This window comes from Hemicordylus capensis, chromosome 2 (assembly GCF_027244095.1).
Source record: "Hemicordylus capensis ecotype Gifberg chromosome 2, rHemCap1.1.pri, whole genome shotgun sequence".
Taxonomy (NCBI): Eukaryota; Metazoa; Chordata; class Lepidosauria; order Squamata; family Cordylidae; genus Hemicordylus; species Hemicordylus capensis.
Window position 1 is genome coordinate 218,466,027 of NC_069658.1, and position 25,195 is coordinate 218,491,221.

Here is a 25,195-nt window from a genome sequence, read left to right on the forward strand (position 1 = left end):
CTCATGTGGGAGAAAACCTGTGAGCAGAGCCAACGTCACTGGCCCTTCAATACAGTTTTTTTAAAGTGGCCAACAGGGGCTTTCAGACCCACCTGGGGATCCCCCTACAACTAGAATCGGGCACTGAGGGCTGTAACTTCTCTCCTTCTCCGCTTTGATCGGGCACCAGGAACCATCCACCAAATATTCGATCTCATCTGCATCCTCACATTCTGTTAAGATCTTTGACAGGAGCCTAGACAGGGGAGGAACACAATCACAGAGTCAACACTTTGAAACCAAGCTACAAGGTAGCATTGCGAGCAACAGATAACTGCTTCCACCACAGAGGTTTTCAGGAAGTGTCCAGACAGGCATTTCTTGAGGACCCATCTAGGGTTAGGGCAACTTCTTATCTTGCAACTGAACTGGGTGATCTATACCTTCCAACTCTATACTTCAGGGAGGTCTCTGGTGCATTTGTCACCCAGGGCCAAAATGCTGCTGCACCAACCCCTAAAGGGTGTCAGAGCTGTGGATAGATTGATCTCACCCATAGACAGTATAGACCAGGAAGTTCTCCCGCACAAGCCCCACTGAAGTGACCTTCTAGTGAGCAAGGCTCATGTGAGTGTGCTTCCTGGTGGATTGTGCCCCATGTTATTCAGTGCAAGGCGGCAGCAAGGGCTTTCCATCTCTGGCATCAGGACATCTTGTGCCAAAGCTGTTGGAGGCTAATGACAGAGATGCTCCTAAGTACCTCTTTCCTCCAAAGCTCACAGGTCACCACACAGGGGGACTAAGATCATCAAACAGCCCTGCTGGACCAGAACCAAGGTCTATCTAACTGAGCATCCTGCTGCTCATAACGGCTGAGAGCATGCGCACACACATGCACGTGTATCTAGCCCAAGGTCACCCAAGGAGCTTCAAGATTATGAGGTCATTTACACAATCCTAAAATGTGTTCTACCCAGGCTTGGGAACTGTGTGTGCTCCCAATATTTGGGTCTGTGGAAGCAAGGTAGGAGGAAAAGCTGGGTAGAAGTGATTGTGTGGAAGCTGGTTAACTTTTCCTCCTGCCTTGCTTCCACACAATCACTTCTACCCACGTTTTCCTCCTACCCTGTTTCCACACACCCAAATATTGGGAGCACATAGTTCCCAAAACCTGGGTAGAACACATTTTAGGACTGTGAATGACTTCTATGTAGGGATTCAAACGCTGGTCTACCCATTCCAAGTCCAACCCTAGACACTATACTATGCCATCTTATGACAGGGGCAGGCCTAGAAGGCACACAAGGTAAGTGTGATATTTTGGAGATAGAGCTGGGTAGTAGCAGTGATAGTAGAAAATTACATATCCGTAGTAGAATTCAGTCCAAATCAAAGTGGTCCAATTTGGACCTGATGCAACAGCATTCAAATTAGGTCTTATTGAAGTTAAGCTGCTCAAAGTGCCTCACTTTGATTCGCATCCTATTTGGCACTCCAGATAGTTTTGAGGAAACCTCAGACTTTTAGGTACCCCTGCATCTATTTTGTCTGCAATTTCGCAGGCTTCATGCCCTCAGAAGGAGCTATCTTCCCTTCAACTTTCATCCTATTCTTCCAAAAAGTGAAAAACGTTATAGGTGTTTTAGCAATCCTCACAACAGTCCAAAGCAACATCTCCAAATTGAAATGAGCAGCCAGAGCAGTGAATCAAGTCACACTCTCCTCCAAATCTCTGTTCTGTGCACAGCCCTATCACGGTGTCTCTTCAATGATATGACTGGCTCATCTCACCCGTCAATCATTAGCTGGTCATAAGTGGCCGGTTTGTCGCACACCGGACACATCCATGTGGGCTTCTTCTCATTCATCTGGAGATAGAAGACGGCATCGAAGCACTGCAAGTGGGCACAGCTCTCAGCCCGACACGGCACCGACAAACGCATCTTTACCAGCTTTGGGGTTGGGGTGGGACATAAGAAACACAAGTTTGAGAACCACAGAACACAACTGAGAACGGCGAGCTATGGACACCTCCTGGCATTCTGGTGGTCTAGGCCAGGGACAGTTAACTACCGGATTCTCAGGGGCTATTTGATTCTCCAGACAGCAGTCTAGGGGCCACCTCACTATAAAAAGTGGGTGCCACCTAGTAGAAAGAACATCACTGTACATATGCACTCAGGCACAACCCAAGATCCCCCAAAGAGAAAGATGTAAGCCTTAGAATTTCTAGTTAACAGCAACTGGAAGAGAGTATTAACAGACCAGGGCCAGATGGTCTGTTAATGGCTTCCAGGAGAGGAAATCTGCCCCTGGCCCATTAACTGATGGGGTGGGTGCATCACCACAATTTTTTTGAGGGATGAAGAAAGATGGAGAGGGATACACAGGAGGAAAAAAGAGACATGCACACATGCACAGTGAAAAGCAAATCAAACACAGACCCCTCTTTGAAGATCTGTTTTAAAGGTGGTGGCACAGCCTGAAAAAAGCCAACAAGTGATCTAGGAGAAGTTTTAGAATGCCACGTGATTCCTGCAGTGGCACCTTCTCACTGATCTGCCACCCCAGGGCCTGTCACCTGCACTGTGGCTACCACCACACTCCCCTTGCAATCCTGCATGAGGCACATACCAGGCATATGAGAGACACCTACCGGGCATATGAGAGACACCCGGACACCAGTGGTGGCTATTTCACTTTCCGGATCCAGGCGCAGTTTCTCTTTGACTGTATTTGTGCGGGTGGGGGGAGAAGAAGAAAAATAGAAGTTGCATTAGCACCTCTTGCAGTCCCCCCCCCGGGACAGCCTACTGCTGCCCCAGCCTGTCAATCAAGGCTACTAGGCAGGAGAAACACCTTTCCCTATGATGCTATTAAACATCTTCTCCTGTCTTGTACTATCTGCAGGGCTGGCCAGACACATTTTGATGCTTGAGAGAGAGAGAAATCGCAAGAACACCGTGTATCGCTTTTTCAGAAATGAAGGATGTAGGGCAGTCACTTGATTAAACAAGTTTCAGCCGTTTAATTACTTGGACCAACATCCAGAGAAATGGAAGCACATGCAGAATGAGCATTGTTCTGCTAGCACAGGATGGTGGCTTAGTTATACTAAAAACAGCAACTGCACTCTTGAGCAGAACCTCTCACTGCAATAAATAAGGTGTGCCACTGTGGCTCGTCCACAAGTAGGCTAGCAGGAGTGCAACATTAGCCTGGAACGCAAGCTCCAGACGTAGCGAAATGGTTTTAAACTAACATAAAGTCCTTCCGCAAGCAGCACACTGCTCTGGAGGCCAGCCAAGGCTTTTAACCAATTACATCTGCATATAAAACCAGCAGATCTGAAGCAAAAAAAGCATCCTTGGCTTTTAGAGGATGCACACGGGGCAGAGCAGACATCAAATGAAGCAGCATTCCCGGGTTGAGGGAACCTTTTTAAGCAATCAAAAGGATTTTCATCAATAAATCAAACCAGTTTAATATTCCTAGTTGCTCTTTTTTTAAATGAGAACTAAAACCTACCACCAGTGTTCCCTCTAACAGGGATTCCCAGATGTTTTTTTTTTTACTACAACTCCCAGAATCCCCAGCTGCAATGGCTTTTGCTTGGGGATTATGGGAATTGTAGTCAACATCAGGGAATCCCTCTTAGAGGGAACACTGCCTACCACTTGCAGCATCTGCATCATAATAGGGTGGGGTCATAGCTCAGGGGTAGAGCATCTGCTTTGATTGCAGAAGGTCCCAGGTTCAATCCCTGGCAGCATCTCCAGGTAGGACTGGGCAAGACCCCGGTCTGAAACCTTGAGGAGACGCTGCCAGTCAGTGTAGACAAGACTGAGCTAGGTGGACCAATGGGTCCAGCTCACTATAAGGCAGCTTATTTATCTCTCACCCCTCCAGAACACTGATGTGCAGGACAGCTTCCTATGTTCACAGCAGCCCAGAGTACTCTTCAGTAAATGATATTGGTGGCCACTTAAAAAAAACACCCAACAGTAACGTAAAGCCCCTGTCACTGTGCAACAGTCACCGAGCAATAGGGGTGAGGGCACCATGTGCTTGGTTTAAAAAAAGGGGGAAAAGACAGCAGTTGTGGAGGAGCATTGCAGGTCATTGACAATGACCCCTCCTTGTGGGGGCAGAAAGCTTGCAGAACTTTGCCATATTGTGCCCCACACAAAGCTAAGCACCAGGCAGTAGCTGCGAGACCACAGATAGTTCTGGGCCCCCACTGACCCAGTGCTGGGCCTGGATGGCCTTTTTGGCTTAAAATTCTTACATTAACCACCTGCGGGGGGAGGGGATGATCTGAAGGGCACTGTCCTACAGCCTGCCAGGTGGGCACCCTTGCAGCAGCAATTCTACCAAGCAAAAATGCACCACAGTTTGCTGCAGCAAATGAGTAGGGGGGACCTGAAGAAACCAGGAGAGGGCAGCCCGGCATCCATGCAGGACAAGAGTCACTTTTGCTTCCATCGTGGGAGGATTAGAGCAAGGTGCACTTTCGCCGGCTCCGGCTTCCATTTCTGCGGCTGCAAGCCCACCGTGCCAACGGAAGGGGCCTCCGCTGCCAAGGCTTGCCTCAAGGGGGTCAGGCTCACCCAGTGCTTTGCAGAGCTCCGGGTGCTTAATACCGATCGTTTTCAACCTCTGCAGCAGCTCTGTCGAGGTCATCTGTCGCACAAGGTAGAGGCCCACGGAGTAGCTCTGAACACAGGAAGGGAGAAACCAAAGGACAGAAGAACAGAAAGTATGAGAAGCCACAGGGCAACTCTGACCAAACTCAACTGTCAGGGTGTTGCAGCTGCTTTTAAGAAGCCAATGAAACCTTGGGCTGCATTAAGAGAAGCACCGTGTCCATCACAAACAGTCTTTCTGCGCTGAACAGAACTCACTTGGAAAACTGCGTCGAATTCTGGGCCCTACATTTTAAAGGAGAACGTTGATAAACTGGAAGGGGTTCAGAGGAGAACCAAGATAGTCAGAGGTCTGGTCTAGAAACCAAGGCATTTGGATTAAGGATTAGACAAGACCACCTCCATGGTCCCTTCCAGCTCTACAATTCTATGATTCAGGCAGGGATATTTATCTGAATCCATTTCCCCCCTCTTTTTAAAAAAAGCAAAAGCTGTCCTTCTAGGCGCCTGTGAAATCAGAGTCTCACAGGACATTTTGGTTACCTCCCATGATGACTTACTCTGATTTCTACCCCCACTCCATGCCAAGACATCGGGGCAGTAACAGGAGTCTTGAATAAGTGGGACTGTATCCCTGGAAAGACTCACAACAGAAGCACGGGCCAATTTTTTTTGGTGGGGGGGGACGGACATTTATAAGCTGAACCTCGACATCTCACCTCACTATATTCTGGGATAAGCAAAAGAATCTAGGACAGGGTTATGCAGATGAAGGGGCAGGGCTCTGAATACAGAAGCAGGCCCCGTTTCCATGGCTGGAGTCACTGAGGTAGATTTAGTGCACACCACAAAATTCCGAAGGCTATTAAAATGTTTTATATTATCCCACAGAAGTTAACTGTTCAGTGAACTCGGAGGAAAAACACCCCTAACACTGGTTGGCTCGCACTGGCATCCTCCAATGCTGCATGTGGGGATGCTGTTGCGGTTAAGGGGGGGAGCACGGGGGGGGGTCACCTGGGTGACACAGTCTTTGAGGTAGGAAGGATGCAATGCCATCCTGTAAATATACAGGCCCTTTGTCCACCAATCAATGTGCGTCATCTTGCTAGAGCAGTGCATGTGTACCCCCCATGAGGCTGCAGTCTAGGGCAGAGCTGACTCAACCTGCCCCCAAATCCAGATCCTGGGGATCACCAGGAGGAGAGAGCAGATGTGGCCACCACCCACTCCACGTAATGGCTGCTGTTCATTTCAGCCGGAATTCTGCTGCAAGGCAGGCAAAGAACTCCTGCCTCTCTAATAAGGATAGCAGCAGGGATCTGGGCAGAGGGTGCCCAGGGGGAAATCGCACCCCACAAGGACGGTCACAGACAGAGCCTCTCCCCCTACAGCTGGATATTTTGTTACACATGAAGATGTCTACAGGTGGACCTCATTATCTGTGGATTCGCGGGTCTGCGGTTGGGGAAAAGTTGGGGGGAAATGACCACGGAGGTCATTTCCGGCCCCCATTTTCTTCAACGGAGCCACAAAATGACTCCCATCTTTGTAAAAAATAAGATGAGGGGGATGCCAATTTTCAGAGGATTTGGGGGCACAGCACGACTCAGGGGGCAGCAGAGCATGATAAGAAGCTCCCCCCCCCAAATCAGAAAATCAGCTGATTTTCTGCCAACTGGGAACCCAACCCCCCAATTCCCATAGGCCCAATGACTCGATATTCGCAGTTTCTATATCCGCGGCTGCAGACCAGAACAGAACCCCCGCCAATATCGAGGTTCTCCTGTATGATGCTTCTGTCTGCTGGCAGCACCTGCCTTTCGGTGTATCTGCCCCTCTTGGCCTCTGGAGGTGTGTGTACATTAGAGGCTCTACATGAGAATGGAAGACATGTACCACCTCAGAAATGGGGTGGGTGTTTCTGCTGCAGGGTAAGCTCCATTTCCCTCCATTTTCACTCCTCTCCCTCTCCCCTTACCCCATGTCTCCCTCCCTCCCACACAATTCCAACACCAGTGCAATTCTCTCATACACCGTTAGTTCAAGCAGGCTTTTGACCAGTTCTAGCCTCTCTTCATGCCTGGCATGTTCATTTGGCTCTCTTCTTTTAATCTTTTTTCCTCCAGGGAGCCAATTTGTCTTAAAAGACTGCTCTAGGCAAGGAAAGCACCTTTCTGATTGTCAAAAGAGCCAACCAATAAGCAGTCTGCATGAAACTGTGGAAGGAGGTGGCACCGAGACCCTTGTGATAATCTGCACTATACACAGCGGCTTCTCCAGGAAACAGGAAGAACCCGTTGCTCTCGAATTCAATGCAGTCTCGAAGTATGCACATCTGTCCGTAGAGCACATCATAGAGTTTCAGAGCTGGAAGGGACCTCGGAGATCTTCTCCTTGAAGAGGGGCAGGCACTAGGTAGTGCAGGAGTTACTGGTAGCTTCCAGCCATGTCTGAAGCTGCTCTCCAAGTGATTGTGCTTGCTTCTCCCTCTACTCCCTTCCAGCCAAGCTGACTGGCCGGCTGAACAGGGACATTGTTGAAGGGACATTGTTACGGGGTTTGCCCTGAGGTTTGATAAGTACCACCTTTTGTGATGTAAAGCTCACTTAGTGCCTGCCCCTCTTCTAGTGCAGGCAGTTCTACTTTAATAAAACAGAAAGCAAGAAATTCAAAGCGGCCACACCATTTTGAATCTTTCTCTCTCTCTCTTTGAGTGACCAGGGCTGCTTTTACTTTCTCTTTCATTGATTTCTCTCCGGTTTCTTTCACCACAAACCAGCCTCTCTTTCGCCCCCTCCTGTCCTGCAGAAAAACTGTCTCGGAATTCAGTGGGTTTGATATTCAAATCCCTTACTCTGTTGATGCAAGGTTTTTTGGTTGCTTGTTTTGCAAACTGCCATTCTGCAAACGCCGCCTGCCCCACCCACCTCCCCAAGCTGCTATTTCATGCTGCTAACTCTCACAGTTCTGGCAAAAAGAAACAACTCCTAGAAGCTTCCAGTCTGCCCACCCCTTTTACAGACCTGTAGCCAGCCGGTGAATTCTCTTTCCTGTTGGTTCTCCTCTCTCTGTCCGGCTGGTTTCCTGGGAGGCTCAAAATTCTATACGGATGCCTAGATTTGGATTCTGTGTGGCTAGTTAATTACATATATTTTACTTCTAATATAAAATATTATTACTTTTGTATCTTTCTTATGATTGTTTTTTCCTTGGATGGAAAAGATCTTGTTTGTAAACTTGTATTTTTATCGAAATCTCAAGAGATATAACATTTCTGTTTTTTACTTATCTTACTAATAAAAGCATTTTAAAAATCTTTTTTTAAAAAAATCCTCTTTTCTCCCCAGCCTCACTGTTTTCACTGAACATTTTGTAACCCGCCTCCCCAGACTTCTGCAATCCTGCCAAAATTTTGAGGCTGGCTACAGGTCTGCCCTGTTCTAGAAGGCTACCAAGATGGCACATCCGTATTTCCACCCTTCCCTGCCGCACCTTTCCATAATTGCCCCAAATGACAGTGATGCGGTTGGTCGCCGAAGACAGATACATGAGATGGGTGAGGTTGATGGGACGACAAGGCCGCTTGGGCTCCACGCCGGGCTTATTGGAGGGGTAGTATCCCTAAAGAAGAGAAGGGAGAGACATTCCTTTTATGGATTCATTGAGCATCATTGAGACATGTGAAGTCAGCAGCAGCTCTTCCTTTGCCCAGGCAGGAAGGAGAAGCTGTCGTTGGAGCCAAAGAGGACCTGTGGCTGAAGACAGCAGTGGCTCCTCCATCCTTTCAAAAAAGTGAAAGACAGAAATGGGAAGCTGGGAAGCAATCACCGAAGTCATTCACACAAATCAAAAACTGTGTTCTACCCGGGTTGGGGAGCTGGGTGCGCTCCCAATTTTCGGTTGTGTGGAAGCAAGGGAGGAGGAAAGCCTGGGTAGAAAAGATTGTGTGGAAGCAAGGAGGGAGGAAAAGCTACCCAGGTTTTCCTCCCTCTCTGCTTCCACGCAATCGAAAATTGGGAGCGCACACAGCTCCCAAAGCCGGGTAGAATAGTTTTTGATTGTGTGAATGACCTCACTATCTTTTAAAGATGTTTATGCTCTTTTGGGCTACTTCTCTAGTGTATGGCATTCATCTTTACATCAAGGATTATGGATTCTACTAACACGGGGAGTTGCCAAAGTGAAAATTATACAGCACCAGAAGGACAAATTGACTCCCGATTTGCTGCTGTGGATCATTGAAGTGTTCCTTGAAGCAGTTTGGCTTTTTTGAAGGAACAGTAGAGGAGAGGAATTTTCAGCATTCTGGCCCAGTTTTAATGAACTGTGTCTGTTGTGAAGAAGTATATCCCTAGAATAAGAACATGTATTTCACATATTAGGTTGGTTCACATGGCCATGAAGTCTGGGGTCTATAGGTCTAAAGGGCAACTAGAGAGAGCTGTGGCTAGAGTGCCTGCCATCAAAGGATGTGTTACCCTGCAAAGCACACTCTATGATCCTGAAGCTGGAGCAGCTTTGGCAGGGCTGTATTTGCCTCCTGCTGTTTTGTGGGCAATGGGAGGGCAGCCGTCGATATAATGAAGCTCTCCCGTCTGCTGGCACTGCAAAGCATGCTGGGAAGGCAGAGGCCTCTGTGGAGGACTTTCCATGGAGGAGCAGGGCTTGCTGCCACCAAGTTTAGCAATGGAGTCAGCAGCTGCCTTGATGGCCTCTTTGCTGGGTTTGCAGACCAGTGTTTCCTCCAAGGCACATGTGTGCACGCTCAAGTTTCCTGATGCCCACCCAATTAATTTTGATCCCATTCAGGGTTGAATCAGGAAGGCCCTTGATTCACATGTGCACACACTGCCTTGATACTGCCACCCAGAACAAAACTTAATCTGGACAGAGATGAAAAAATTTAGAAGGACCGCAGTTGTAGACCCAAATGGAGGTGCTGCTCGTGTGATACTGACGGGATACAGCTCACCTGCCCTCCAGCCCAAAATGGTTGTGTGAACGAGCCCATTATGCGAGTTAAGGTTTTTCTTAACACAAAATATCAATATTTCATATCTTATTTGGCCGTTGGCCGTAATAAAGTGGATGGATGGATATTTCATATCCAATAATGTTTCATAACCATTTTTTATTAATTATTTTGTGTTGTAATGCTTTATTTGAAATAATAATAAAAAGGCAGGGGGAATCTGGTAAGCCAGCCAGCCTCCCCTCTTCTGGGCTGTTTGAAACATCCGTTTAGAGGTAGCCCCTCCATGCCCAAGAATCCCAAAGGGCTAGAGGGGGAGTCCCGCTTACACAGCCCTCCACCCACAAACTGCGCTTCGGAGTAGCAACTCCGAACTTACTGTCAACTTACTGGCACCCACAGACTGAGCTTAAGAGCAGGGCATTTCTTTATTTCATTTTTTTTAATCACCCGATCCAAACGGCTCAAGGCAGTTCACAACCAGATTCAGGTCAACTTACCGGGACGGAACAGTAACTATGATTCACTCTCACAGCAATGTTTGGGGGATACTGGTCTTCCTGAGGGCAACTTGTATCTGTGTAACAGATTCTGGAAGATAAAGCAGTTGTCAGCATCAGAACAAGAAAGGGAGGCAATCTAGTTATCTTTAGCTGATTCCAACCCAGGCATATGTCTGCATTCTTGGGTTTAACGGCCAACAAGCACTTACATCTGCCGGACCTGCTCCTGCACCCCCCACCTCTGCCCACTGCCCTGGAGGATTATTTAAAAGCCAGCAAACGGGGGCGTGCACGCAGAGAGGGCATACACAATGCAAAACGTTTCATGCACCTTTACAGGAGAACAGGAGGGAGCTGGGATTGGGAAGACTGGCGAGGGAAGGGCTCAGCATACAGACACACACTGTCTGCCCGTTGGTAAGGTGGTCCACCCAGAGGGCTGCACGGTTCTCCAAAGACGAAGAAAGGGTGCAGAAGAGGGCAACCAAGATGGTCAGGGGCCTAGAGCACCTTCCTTATGAGGCAAGGCTACAACACCTGGGGCTTTTTAGTTTAGAAAAAAAGACGACTGCGGGAGATTCATGATAGAGGTCTATAAAATCATGCATGGTGTGGAGAAAGTGGATAGAGAGAAATTCTTCTCCCTCCCACATAACACTAGAACCAGGGGTCATCCCATGAAATTGATTGCCAGGAAATCTAGGACCAACAAACAGAAGTACTTTTCCACACAACACATAATCCACTTGTGGAATTCTCTGCCACAAAATGTGGTGACAGCCAACAACCTGGATGGCTTTAAGAGGGGTTTGGATCACTTCATGGAGGAGAGGTCTATCAACGGCTACTAGTCTGAGGGCAAAAGGCCACCTCCAGCAGGATGCCTCTGAGTACCACTTACAGGGGAGTAACAACTCCTGCCTGTGGCTTCCAGCGGCATCTGGTGGGCCACTGTGCGGAACAGGATGCTGGACTAGATGGGCCTTGGGCCTGATCCAGCAGGGCTGTCTTATGTTCTTACGGCAGTTATTCATGTCTCTGGGAGGACACAAAAAGGGTGCACACTTCGGGACATGTGTGTTAAACCTTTCCCCAGGGACCCTCAACACAGAGGAGCCAGCCTGCTCCTATCTGCAGTGACCTGTCTTGTTTCTTGACCACACTAGATGGTGACAACACATTGGAAGCTTGAATTTCTCTCCCCGCCACCCGCCTCCCAGACACACACACTTACAGGCAGGTTTGGCACTCGGGAAAAATGGATAAAGATAATCTGTCATTTCTCCAGACTCCTTTCTCTTCCCCACCCTCTCATCCATCATTGAGGCTGAACTCAGACTGAGCAAAAGATCTGCTTAACTGGCCCTGCCCTCTACAGGGATGGGGCTGTAGCTCAGTGCTAGAGCATCTGCCTAGCATGCAGAAGGACCCAGGTTCAAGCCCTGGCAGCATCTCCAGGTAAGGCTGGTTGAGACTCCTGCCAGGGATGTAGGGAGCTGCCTTCTGCTGAGTCAGATGCTTGGTCCATCGAGCTCAGTATTGCCTACACAGACTGGCAGTGGCTTCTCCAGGGTTACAGGCAGGAGTCTTTCTCAGCCCTGTCTTGGAGATGCCAGGGAGGGAACTTGGAACCTTCTGCATAAAAGCATGCAGATGCTCTTCCCAGAGCGGCCCCATCACCCAAAGGGAATATCTTTCAGTGCTCACACATGTAGTCTCCCATTCAAATACAAACCAGGGCAGACTCTGCTTAGCAGAGGGGACAATTCATGAGTGCTACCACAAGAACAACTCCCCTCCTATGGAGAGCCACTGCCACTCTGGGTAGTCAAAACTGAGCTAGCTCCACCAAGCAGAGGAGAGCTGGTCTTGTGGTAGCAAGTATGACTTGTCCCCTAACTAAGCAGGGTCCGCCCTGGTTGCATATGAATGGGAGAGTGGAAGTGTGAGCCCTGTAAGATATTCCCCTTAGGGGATGGAGCTGCTCTGGGAAGAGCAGAAGGTTACAAGTTCCCCCCCTGGCAGCATCTCCAAGATAGGGCTGAGAGAAATTCCTGCATGCAACCTTTGGTTTGGGGCAGTATATAAATGTATCAAATAAAATTCAATAGACCTTGGAGAAGCTGCTGCCAGTCTGTGAAGACAATACTGAGCTAGATATATATGGCAGTATATGCAGCATCAGAATGGGAAGAGATATTGGATATATTCTAGTCCAGGCCCCAGCTCATTAAAAGGAAGCTGCTACAGTAAATCCTTTGCAAAATCTACTACAGGGCACAAAATTCAGCATCCGGGGGGCGGGGGAGAACCTTGGCTTTCATTCCCCCCACCCCACTTTAAAACAGGGAAGGAAAGATGCCACTGATCCACAAGCAGGCAGTGGTCAGGCCACCATTAAAAAAGCCCTCCCTTGACTTCACCAACCTTGATAACTATTGGCCTGTTTCAAATCTTCCCTTTTTAAGCAAGATGATAGAGTGTGTGGTGTCCTTGCAGCTGCAAAGGGTTTTGGATGATACAAGAGTACCTAGACCCTTTTCAATTTGGCCTTTGCCCCGGGTTTGGGACTGAAGCTGCCTTGGTTGCCCTCGTGTAGGACCTACAACAGGAACTAGAAAGGGGGAGTGTGCCTCTATTGGCTCTGCTGGACCTCTCGGCAGCATTTTATACCAATTTGATACGTGAGCCAGCATGGTGTTGTGGTTAGAGTGCTGGACTAAGACCAGGGAGTCCAGAGTTCAAATCCCCATTGAGCCATTCGATTTCAATTTCTTCGATTTCTATACTGCCCTTCCAAAAATGGCTCAGGGCGGTTTACACAGAGAAACAACAAATAAATAAGATGGATCCCTGTCCCCAAAGGGCTCACAATCTAAAAGAAACATAAGATAGACACCAGCAACAGTCACTGGAGGTATTGTGCTGGGGATGGATAGGGCCAGTTACCCTCCCCCTGCTAAATAAAGAGAATCACCACGTTAAAAAGGTGCCTCTTTGCCAAGTTAGCAGGGGTCTTGATACTTGCTGGGTGACTCTGGGCCAGTCACTTCTCTCTCAGCCTAACCTACTTCACAGGGTTGTTGTGAGGAGAAACTTAAGCATGTAGTACACCACTCTGGGCTCCTTGGAGGAAGAGCGGGATATTTTAAAATGTTGTTATTAATAATCACCATCAGCCAATTACAAAAAGCAACTTTAATGGGAACAGCCTATATTCTGTGACGATATCTAACACAACAACAGCAACAACATTAATAATAAAATTCAGCCATCCCAGGTCCTTGGGAAGGACTCTATGTCTGGATAAAACAAACCAGTCAATAACACCTGACTGTGTAAACAAAAATAATAATTTAAAAAAATATCACTGGCCATGGTATTATCCCCTCTGGACCGCCTCCTGGGTATAAGGATCAGAGAGAGAGAGAGAGAGTCAGTGTGTGAGCGTGTGTGTGCACACATGCGCATGCATTCGAGTGATTCCGGTCCCTTCTTGGGGGGAGGTTTCAGAAGATGGTGCTGGGGGACTTCTGCTCAACTCCTTGGCCTCTGGGGTCCTGCAAGGCTCAGTAATGTCCCCCATGCTGTTTAAGCCCTTCAACAGCCCATTCACATTTAAGTTCTTAAGGCAGCCCAAACAAGTGTGTGCGCGCCATGTCTAGCGAGAACTCAAAAGCGAAGGCATTGTGGGGACAGCAGGGCCACACAACACACTGCTCTACAACATGTAGAGTGGTTGGATCAGAGCCTCAGTGCCCCACGAAAGCTCCAGGCTCCTCCCCACAACCAAGGGAAGACAAATCATTTTTCCTAATTTGATACACAGAACCGATTTCCTTGGTGTGCCATCAGGTCTGGAGGTTTTTTGCTTTTGGTCTTTGAGCATGGTGGGGAGACAGACCCACTTTAATGTCAGGAGAGCAGCTTACAACAGGGGTGCTGAAGTGCCATGGGGGGGGGGAGGATCACATTTCCAGCACCCCACGTCAGAAGGAAGAAAAACTGCTACCTTTTGCAGCAGCTGATGAAGCCATATGTTCAACAGAGCCCGGCACCCAGGGAATTGCTTTGCAGCAAAGCGGTTGTGCATTAGTCAATCAAGGATCTCTTCACACGTCACCACCTTGGTTTTATAATCTCCCTCCACCCACTCAGCCCCAGTCTCTGGGGTTTTAATTAACACCCCAGCGTTCAGGCTTACCTGAGGACAACCTGGACCGATTTCACACCTGGCTGCAATTCTCTGCCAAATTAAAGAGAGAGAGGGGGAGGGAGATAAAGCATTCATTTTTACACCAAGGGCAGAGAAATGTTTGTTACAAACCCAATCCAAGACTGGCACTTCGGAATTTGTGTTTTTTTAGGGAGCATGAAAGAGAAGCGTCTATTTTGTTTCCTTAGGGTTTTGTTTGCCACCCTGACAGGTAGGCTCATGATTGCATTTTATGAACAACAGTACTGAGATCAGGGAGATCAGCCTTGCTTGGGGCTTCCCAGCTCTGAGTACAATCCACACCCACTCATCCTCATCAGCTGAGTGCCTGCTTTCCCTTGCATGCTGTACAACTGACTCCAGTGCACTTAGACTGCTATCAAAGCTCTAACAGGCCAACCCTCACAGCCCTAAATGGCTTGGGACCAGGTTACCTGAGAGATCACCTTGCCCCATATGTCCCAACACGGACCTTAAGATCTTCTTCGGAGGCCCTCCTCCAGGTGCCCCTGCCAAACGAGTGGTTGCACCCCATTCATTATTCATTCATTCGATTTCTATACCACTCTTACAAAAATGGCTCAGGGCAGTTTACACAGAGAAATAATAAATAAATAAGATGGACCCCTGTCCCCAAAGGGCTCACATTCTAAAAAGAAACATAAGATAGACACCAGCAACAGTCACTGGAGGGGTGCTGTGCTGGGGGTGGATAGGGCCAGTACTCTCCTCCTGCTCAATAAAGAGAATCACCATGTTAAAAGGTGCCTCTTTGCCAAGTTAGCAGGGGTAACTATGGAATAACCTCCCCAGTGAGGTGTGCCTGGCTTCATCACTTTGTTCTTTTAGATGCCAGGTGAAGATCTTTTTGTTCACTCAGGCCTTTTAAACTGTAATCCAATTTTAACTGATTTTGTTTTTTCTTTAAATTTTGTTTTTTCTTTTAAATTGTTTTGTATTGTATTTTGTATTTACTTTCCCCACCTTTTGTGGACTGTTATGATTTAATCTTTTGCATGTGTTTATCTTATGTTTTAAGGCTGTGTTGTAAGCCGTCCAGAGAACCATTTGTTATAGGGTAGCTAACAAATAAAGTGTGTTTGTATTATTATTCCTACCCTTTGGGCTCTGATCCTTGAGACTGGAGAAGGATGAGCCCACTGGAAAAGCTCTCCAGCATGAAATGGGTAGCACAGAGGAAGTCTAGGGCTTTGCAAGGAAACCGAGGAGAGTACCTGGAATTTCTGATCAGCTCCACTTGCCTCGGCGTCAGCGCGAAGACACACGGACTCTCCTGCAGCTTCTCGTTGTTCTGGGGGGCTGACACAGGGGGGAAAAAAGGAAATCAGGTGGGCAGCCTCAATGCAAGCAGGAAAACTACCCCCCACCAAGAGAACCGAGTCCAGTTTGTATCTTGAACAAGTAAAAAGGCAGGAGTCCTAAACCCGTGAAATGCAACCAGCCAGGGGCGACGCTTTCATGAGGCAAGGCAAGGCTTGAGCCTCAGGTGGCAGAGTACTGGCATGCCAGCAAGGGAGCATGATGCCTACCCCCAGTGCTGCCGCTGGAGCAGCTCTTCAAGAGTGCATCTCCTCACAAAGCTTGGAAGATGCACCAGGAGAGAGGGAGGAGACTGCTGGCGTCCTGCCCTTCTCCTATGCCACTGTCAAATTGGGGTACAACTCTGTTTTGAAAGGGGGCGGGCCCCCACCAGAGACATGGGGCAAGGCAACAGTTGCCGTCTCGCTTCACAGCATCACAATACCTTGGGCCGCCTCTGTGGCCAGCTGGGGTGCTGCATCACTCAGGTGGAGGCTGTCTCCTGCCCTTCAGAGGAACTTTAGACAGGGCCAGGTTAGACTGCACAGAACTGAATAGCAAGAGGACTGAACCACTTCAAGCTGCAGGTGGAAGTGGAGGCTTGCATACTGGAACGCTCTCCATGAAAGCGGGGGGGGGGGGGAGACAGACCTCCCTCCATGTAGAAAAACAGCTGTTCTACATGCAGAGAGGCTGTTCCATTCCCTGTTGAAACAGTCAAACATCTAGTTGTGATAAGAGGGAAGGAAAGAGAGAGGGGCCAACTTCTCAGCACCTCGAAAACTAGTTCCTGCAACCTGGGCCAAGAGGCACCTTTTAAAGTGGTGGTTCTCCTATTTAACAGAGCAACTGTCCCTATCCAACCCCAGTGCCCCCAATGGCTGCAGCTGGTGTCCACCTTGCGTTTCCTTTTGGATTCTGAGATTCTGTTTGGGACAGGGAACCATCTTCTGATCCTCTTGGGACACACAACTGGGGAACTGCCCTAGGCCACGAGGCCCCTTTTCAAGAGGTGGCGATCTTCTGTTTAGCAGAGGGAGAACTGTTCCTATTTGCCAGCCTAGTATCCTTCCCAGAAGCCACTGCCAGTGGTGGGTGGGGGTTGGTGCGTTTTTAAAGATTGCCCCTTTGGGACAGGGAATCTTTCCTTCATTTATCTTTAACCGCCTTGCGGACCTTTTGTTGAAAAGCCGTCTGCTTTTTAGGAGGAGGGAAGCATAGCTCAGTGGGATAGCACTAGCAGATCAAGGTTCAGCACAGATCAAGGTTCTGTCAGTGAGCAGGCAATTTTTCTTCATACCAGGAGGTTATTTCCAGCCCACCCTCGCACCCAACCCCTGCACGGTGGGCATTCACCACCACCACCTTTGCCTGCTGTTTGAAGTGGCACCGTTCGAGTTGCTAACTGAGCAAAGAGACACCTTTCAAAGTGGCGATTCTTGCGATTCCAGAACAACGGGCCCTTTCCAACCCCAGCACAGCATCCCTCCAGTGGCTGTTGCTGCCTTGTGTTTCTTTTTAGACTGCAAGCCCTTTGGAGACAGGGAGCCATCTTATTTATTTTTCTATGTAAACCACTTTGAAAACTTGGGTTGAAGAGAGGTGTATAAATATTCGACGTCATAGCAGTAGCTTCACGAAAAGATCATGTGCGGATCTATTCTTCAGTGACAAGAGCAAACACATGAAGCCTCTCCATTACTGCGCGCTCTCTCTCTGCTTGCAAGCCAAGGAGGCTGTTCACACAACCAAAAACTGGGTAGGACAAGTGAGCAACCCAGGTTTGGGAGCTGTGTGAGCTGCCAATTTTCAGTTGTGTGGGAGCAAAAAACTAGGTAGGAGGCAGGATACAGGACATGAACGTAAGAACAGCCCTGCTGGATCAGGCCCAAGGCCCATCTAGTCCAGCATCCTGTTTCACACAGTGGCCCACCTGATGCCTCTGAGAAGCCAGCAGGCAAGAGGTAAGGGCATGCCCTCTCTCCTGCTGTGACTCCCCTGCAACTGGTATTGAGAGGCATTGTGCCTCTGAGGCTGGAGGTGGCCTATAGCCACCAGACTAGGAGCCACTGATAGACCTGTCCTCCATGATTGTGTCTAAGCCCCTTTTAAAAGCCATCCAAACTAGTGGCCATCACCACATCCCATGGCAGAGAATTCCATAGATTTGTTGTGCGCTGTGTGAAAAAGCGGTTTCTTGTGAGAGTCCTAAATTGCTTGGTACTCAGTTTCATGGGATGACCCCTGGTTCTACTGTTGAGAGAGAAGAAGAAAATCCACTCTCTCTTTCTCCACACCATGCATGATTTTATAAGCCTCAATCACATCTCCCCTTAGTCTCCGCTTTTCTAAACTAACGACCGCCAGATGCTGTAACCTTGCCTCGTACGGAAGGTGCTCCAGGCCCCCAATCATCTTGGCTGCCTTTTTTGGCACCTTTCCCACCCCTACAATGTCTTCCTTAAGCTACAGTGGCCAGAACTGTACACAATACTCCAAGTGTGCTCTGTTGGGCCACTGTGCGAAACAGGATGCTGGACTAGATGGGCCTTGGGCCTGATCCAGCAGGGCTGTTCTTACGTTCTTATGCTGTGCCCTGGGACCACATTAAGTGAGTTTGCCTGGCGAGAGAGGCAGCCATGATGGCACCACAGCACTTTCCTGGAGAGCTGCTGCAGCAGGTCAAGGTGCGTGAGAGGCAGATGACGACAGGCATCGATGGGATTCGGAACTACTTTGGCAATCATGGTGGACGCCCACTTATTCCACCCAGGGACCCCTTGCAGGAATTCACTCTCACTCTCTCTCTTTCACCAGTTAAGACAGACACACTTCGTTTAAGCTCCTGGTCACCATCTCCAGAGATATTAAGAGGAGTAGGGACAAGGGAGAGCAAGCGAGTGAGCAATGCCAATTCATCTCCCCCGACCTTGGGAGGAGAGCTGGTCTTGGGGTAGCAAGCATGACTTGTCCCCTTAGCTAAGCAGGGTCTGCTGTGGTTGCAAATGAATGGGAGACGCGATGTGTGAGCACTGGAAGATATTCCCCTCAGGGGATGGGGCTGCTCTGGGAAGAGCAGAAGGTTCCAAGTTCCTCCCTGGCAGCATCTCCAAGATAGGGCTGAGAGAGTTTCCTGCGGTAGCCTTGGAGAGGCCACTGCCAGTCTGTGTAGACAATACTGAGCTGGATGGACCAAGGGTCTGACTCAGTATATGGCAGCTTCCTATGTTGCCTGCTGTGTCCAAACGCAAACCATTTCCAGAAGCCACGCAACAGGACTTCATGAAGGACTGTTGCAAAAGAGTGGCTCGATCCCAGATTCTGGAGGAAGAGTCATGCTGGCCCCGCACCAGTAGCCTTGCAGCTCATGTGAGCATCACTTGTCACATATGAGCATTAGTCTTGAGGGCTTTTGGTTACCTCCAGGCTCAGAGGCAGGCAGACTCTGAATACCGATTGCAAGGGAGCCACAGCAGGAGATAGCACAAGCCTTCATCTCTTGCCGGTGGGCTTCCCAGAGGCATCTGGTGGGCCACTATGTCAAATGGGATGCTGGACTAGAAGGGCCTTGGGCCTGATCCAGCAGGGCTGTTCTTATGTAATGCTTTGCAAAGAAACCCAACAAAAAAAACAAGGTAGCAAGTCCCTGCCCCAAGCAGCCTACAGTCTAAAATTGTACATGGCGAGAAGGGGACAGAGTGAGGGTGAACGGAAAAGGAACTCTACATACAGTCCAGTTCTACTTACTTTGGCTTACACTGCAACCCTATGCACCTTCACTGGGAAAGGGGTCCCGCTGTGATAAGCGATGCTACACCCAGATAAGTGTGCAGAGGATTGCACAGCGAGGGATGTGCACGAACCAAGGTTCATGCGTAGGCTCGACGCTGAACCAGTTCGGACAAGGACTGAACTGGTTTGGCACTGCAGGGAGGGGGAGTGGCAAGCAGGATCTCCCCCCCCCTTTTTTTTTTTAAAGGAGAGCAGGTCCTTACCTGTTCTCCACCACGGCATGTAGCATCTTGCTGCAGCAGCGCTTGTCTCAAGTATCCACGCGTGGCACCAGCATGCACATGGCACCTGTGCAGGTAAGAACCTGCTCTCCTTTAGAGTAGGGGGGAGAGATCCCACTCGCTGCTCCCCTCCCCACAGCACCAAACCTGTGCACAAACCGAGGTTTCAGTAGGGGATGGGGACAAAAGGGTTAAGCCAAAGTCTTAGTGGATCCTGAGAAGGGACTGGAAAAAAGGGGTCACTCCACAGGTGTTCTGGGAAGAAGATCCAAGCATAGGGAATAGGCAAGGACAAGAGCGCAGAGTTGTTTGAGGGAGGAGAAGACCTTTTGATGCCCCAGAAGCATGAAGCTAGAGCAGGCCTGCTCCACTTAGGCCCCCTAGCTGCTTTTGGACTACAACTCCCATAATCCCCAGCCACAGTGGGCAATAACCTGGGATTATGGGAGTTGTAGGCCAGCATCTGCAGGAGGGCCGAGGTTGAGCAGCCCTGAGCTAGAGGATCAGTCTCAGAGGTTGCTTGGGATATAAAAGGAGGTCTCCTCTACACAAGACACCTTAAGTGGTGCAGCAGGGAAATGCCTGGCTAGCAAGCAGAAGGTTGCCGGTTTGAATCCCTGCTGGTATATTTCCCAAACAATGGGAAACACCTATATTGGGCAGCAGTGATATAGGAAGATGCTGAAATCTCATCATCTCATACTGCACGGGAGGAGGCAATGGTAAACCTCTCCTGTATTCTACCAAAGAAAATCACAGGGCTCTATGGGCGCCAGGAGTCGACACCGACCCGACGGCACAACTTTACTCCTTACACAGCTCTGACCTTTCACCCTTGCTGCCCCTTGTGGCTGGAACTCCTTGCCAGAACATACAGGCAGCGACTCCCTTTTCAAATCCCTCCAAGGCTTAGAGGACTCTGAGGACGAGGAGTCTGTGCTGGACCTGAGAGAGATCCGGATCTTTAAGGAGGGGCTTTGCGTGGTCCAAAGAAAGTTTAGGGAGCCATGCTCTTGGACACAGCTCCTGACATACTTCTCAGCATGACCCTTAAAACGCACTGCATGATCTTGAAAACAGAAAACATCCACAGCCACCAACTTGTTTAGATCTGACAGTCACCGGTCAAGGCGGAAGTCCTTTTTCTGGAGAAATGAGATTTAAATATAGTAAATGCCAAGGCAGCGACAATCAGGTGGAGGAGGGACAGCCTTTATGTTAAGGCCACAAACACCCCAGCTGCACCCCCTCCACCTGACTGCTGCCGCCTTGGCATTTACTATATTTAAATATGTAAATTATGAAGCGCCAACTCACTTAGCAGTGGCCCCGCACAGCTTCTGCCAGCGAAATTAATGCCAGCAGTTTGGGGGGCCTATGGAAACAGACTGTTCACCTGCCTCCAGGGCGATCAGTTCACTGGCTGACATACTGCACGTTTGAACAGAACGTGCGGGCAGTTGCACAGGAGCACTCCTGCAAAAACAACAACAACTCAGAAGTTGAAAAAAACTCAGTCACATGATTGACGGACGTTTTGCTGCACTTGCGCAATTTTTGCACTGTGCACAACAGCGCTCTTGTGCAACTGCGCACACGGTCGGTTAAAATGCACACAGAACTTTGCACAGTATGTCAGCCACTGGATGGAAGAAGTGTCCTGGGTGCCCGTGGCGGAAAGCAAGGGGGGGAACAGCCACCATGGGGCAGGGCAAGGAAGCAGCAGAAAGCATCCATCGAGGGCGATGCAGTGTAGCAGACACGCACCAGGGAGCATTTGGCTGATAGGCCTCTCTGGAGCAGAGTGGGGGACGCACACACCTCACCTGCAGCCTGGCTGTACACCACAGTGTCGTCGATTCTCACAAAACCGTTATTACTGCCTCCGCCCCCACATACTGCTCTAAAACCACAGCACGGAAACAACTTGCTGAGGGAGAGCAACGTGGAATCCCTCAGAGGACACCCAAAGCTCTTGGTAACTTCTGCAATCAACACGCCGACATTGCCTCAGACACTTTGTCAAAGAACTTTGCACCAGCTACAGCCCCAGCAGGATTTGCCCTCAAAGAGCTTCCCGAATATCAAGATCCGTTGTGTGTGGTAGAGGGGTCTGCCAGGCCTGTCAGCAGCAACCTCACCTCATTCTTTTTCCTATGACTTTCCCTTTTCTGTTAACATCCAGCCTGAAGAACTCTGTGAGACCCCAAAACGCGATCCCTGGCAGGAAACTTTCAGCTATCTGCAATAGAAGTATCCAGACACACTGCCTGTAAAGTACTACCCTAAAGCCAGGAATGGTCACCTGGAGGCCTATGGGCCACACTGGCCCCAAAGCCATCTTAACCATCCCACAGGGATGCATGAAAAGCATTTTGTTCAGAGTTCTGACCTGCCTGGAGACAAATCCCTCCCACTCCAAAGCTCCAGGAGAGATTTTGCATACAAGGCTCTCGCCATGACCAAGCCTCTGGATCTGCGACTGGATTACCCTCCGCACAAGCTAGCACTGACCAGGGTTCCCCAGATGTTGTTGACTACAATTCCCAGAATCCTCAGCCCAAGTCCATTGCAGCTGGGGATTCTGGGAGCTGTAGTCAACATCCCTGTTACAGGGAATGCTAGCACTGACTGTAGAGCTCGCTTATGCATGGAGGGGTTGGGGCAAAAAATAATAATTGTAGCCTGCCCATCCACCCCCCACCCGCCCAACAACTGTCTCGAAGCAGTGACTTGAGAAGGTGGGCAGCCCTCTTCTGAAGCAAGGTGCCCAAAGCTGTGATGCTGCCGTCAAGGAACAGGGAAGATTTATGCAGCACCTACATATCTGGTGCTGCAGGGGTCTAGACATGTGGACCACTTTCCCAGAGCACTGCCAAGGATCTGTTCCTAACATGCCTGCCTGGCTACTGAGCCTCTTAACTCCTCAAAGAGACACCCTCTCTATCACCCAACAACCCAGTTAACAGACTGGTGCACTCTACTCCCTCCTTTGTCCCCCTACCCTTTGCACCCCTTTTATCCCTCCCACCCCCTCCCCACAAATCCAGATCTCCACTACGCTTTCAGCCTTGCTCTGCTGCTGGGCATTCCTTCACAATCCAGAAGTGGGTTGCCTTTGGGTTTATAAGCGACCTGGAGGTTATAGCAAAGGATCCACAGTCTGGCTTGCCATGGGGGTGGAGGGAGAATCCTGGAACTCCTTGGCAGCTTCTCAATAAGATCGGTAACCAACCTTCCACAAATCCTTTTAGGAACACCGGAAGCTGCCTTATACAGAGTCAGACCCTTGGTCCATCTAGCTCTGGATGATCTATTCAGACTGGCAGTGGCTCTCCGACACAGGAGTCTTTCCCTGCCCTACCTGGAGATGCTGCCCTACCTGGAGATGCTGCCCTTCCTGGAGAAGCTGCCAGATGATGGACCTTCTGTATGCAAAGCAAGTGCTCTACCACCACAGCCCCTTGGCAACGGAAAAGCATCTGTGGCCCTCTGATGAGACAGATGCTCAGCTTCTCATATCCTCTCCAAGTTGCAATGCAGAGAAACTGAGAAATGGCCAAGACACCCCGGTTTTCTACACTCCTTCAAATCAAGAGAAGGCTCCCAGCCTCTCCACAAGCCCTTTGGTACCCAAAAAGGCCTTGAAGGCGGGCGGGTGTCATCATTCTCTCATACCGAGGTTCAGATAAAATAAGATCCAGCGGTTGTCCAGGGGGAACCTATAGGAGAGAGACAGGGGTTGATCTTGCCAGCACAAGCAAGATAACCAAGCCCTCAACACAGGGCAGAGCACTGGAGCTCAAGCAATGGCTGATTAAGAAACCAACAGTGACAAACTTCCAGCAGTAATGGCGGACATTACTGGAAAAGGTACAGAAGAGGGCAACCAAGATGATCCGGGGCCCGGAGTGCCTTCCTTATGTGGCAAGGCTACAATACCTGGGATTTTTTAGTTTAGAAAAAAAAGATGACTGCGGGGAGACATAGGTCTATAAAATCATGCATAGTGTGGAGAAAGTGGAGAGAGACATTTTTCTCCCTCTCGCATAACACTAGAACTAGGGGTCATCGCATGAAATGGATTGCCGGGAAATCTAGGACTAACAAAAGGAAGTACTTTTTCACACAACGCACAACCTATGGAATTCTCTGCCACAAGTTGTGGTGACAGCCAATAGCCTGGATGGCTTTAAGAGGGGTTTAGGTCTATCAATGGCTTTAAAAGGAGAGGAAAGGTGTATCAGTGGCTACTAGTTGGAGGGCTATAGGCCACCTCCAGCCACAGAGGCAAGGTGCCTCTAAATAGTACCAGCTGCAGGGGTGCAACAGTGGCAGAAGAGAGGGCATGCCCTCCCCTCTTTCCTGTGGGCTTCTCAGAGGCATCTGATGGGCCACTGTGTGAAACAGGATGCTGGACTGGATGGGTCTTGGGCCTGATCCAGCAGGGCTATTCTTATGACAAAGTCCTCCAAAAGCCAGCCCTACTCATCTTCCTCTGCAAGGCAAATTCTAGATGTGGGACTGGCCTGGCCCTGGTCAGGAGGGCCATCACTTTCACAATGCCAGAAGAAAAGTTTCAGCTGCTAGATTTCTGTATGCTGGACAGCTGCTGAAGGCACAGGAGAGTAAGCCAAGGTCCTCTGGACATGGATTGCCATTCCAGGCTCCAAAGAAAAGGGAAGACGACACTCGGCCCATGGATGGGATGAACCCAACTGCTGCTCTAAGCAGCAGGAGATGTGTGGTGCTGGTGGCAGATTCTCCACTAAGGAGGACAGAGACTGCTGGCTGCAGACCCAACAGATCATTGAGGGAGGTGTCTCATCTTCCCGGTGTACACATTTGGGATGCGACAGAAAGGCTGCCTGGACTCCAACTCCCTGATCACTGCCCTTTCCTGCTGATCCGTGTGAGAACAAAGTTATACTGTCAGAAGAAACCTGAAATGGATCTCAAGAGACTCGGAGGCATTGGGTGGCAAAATGAATGGGGCTGGGGGCCTACGTGGCGTTTTCATAGATCCTTCCTATAGAAGGTCAAGGCACAGGAAGAGAATGCAGGATCCTGCAAGTAAACTGCTTTAAACTGTTTAATCTGTTTTTATTTTATCCCACTGTTTTTACTGTATTTTGTGAAATTTTATCCATTTTGTACACTGCCTAGAGATGTACATTTCAGGTGCTATAAAAATATAATAAATAATATAAAGATGGTGCCATCAAGAAAAATCTGGATGGAACACAGGAAGCTGCTTTATACTGAGTCAGACCATTAGTCCATCTAGCTCAGCACTGCCTACCTACACAGACTGGCAGAGGCTCTCCAAGGTTTCAGGCAGGAGTCTCTCCCAGCCCTACCTGGAGATCATGCCAGGGAATGAGCCTGGGACCTTCAGTATGCAAAGCAGATGCTCTACCACTGAGCTTTGGCCTCATGGCCTAAGGGGAATATCTCACAACAGACAGCGCTCACGGGAAGTTGCCCTTCCACATTCAAACCAGGGCAGACCCTGCTTAGCAAAGGAGACCACTGATGCTTGC

The 25,195-nt window shown here is 49.3% G+C and overlaps 1 protein-coding gene and 1 non-coding gene across 3 annotated transcripts in view; one reads left to right on the forward strand and one right to left on the reverse strand.

Moving 5' to 3' along the window:
• The window catches only part of PIAS4 (protein inhibitor of activated STAT 4), a 56,987-nt gene that overhangs the window by 13,541 nt on the left and 18,251 nt on the right, over positions 1-25,195 (reverse strand). For both annotated transcript variants that reach the window (XM_053300801.1, XM_053300802.1), the window contains 8 exons: positions 15,555-15,639; positions 14,308-14,349; positions 10,101-10,191; positions 8,121-8,249; positions 4,590-4,695; positions 2,636-2,709; positions 1,771-1,931; positions 93-235 (listed from right to left, as the gene is read on the reverse strand). In XM_053300801.1, the coding sequence (XP_053156776.1) occupies positions 93-235; positions 1,771-1,931; positions 2,636-2,709; positions 4,590-4,695; positions 8,121-8,249; positions 10,101-10,191; positions 14,308-14,349; positions 15,555-15,639 (831 nt within the window). The remainder of the gene's footprint in view (positions 1-92; positions 236-1,770; positions 1,932-2,635; positions 2,710-4,589; positions 4,696-8,120; positions 8,250-10,100; positions 10,192-14,307; positions 14,350-15,554; positions 15,640-25,195) is intronic.
• On the forward strand, positions 11,486-11,557 carry TRNAA-AGC (transfer RNA alanine (anticodon AGC)). The gene has a single exon. It is a non-coding gene; the product is annotated as a tRNA-Ala (tRNA).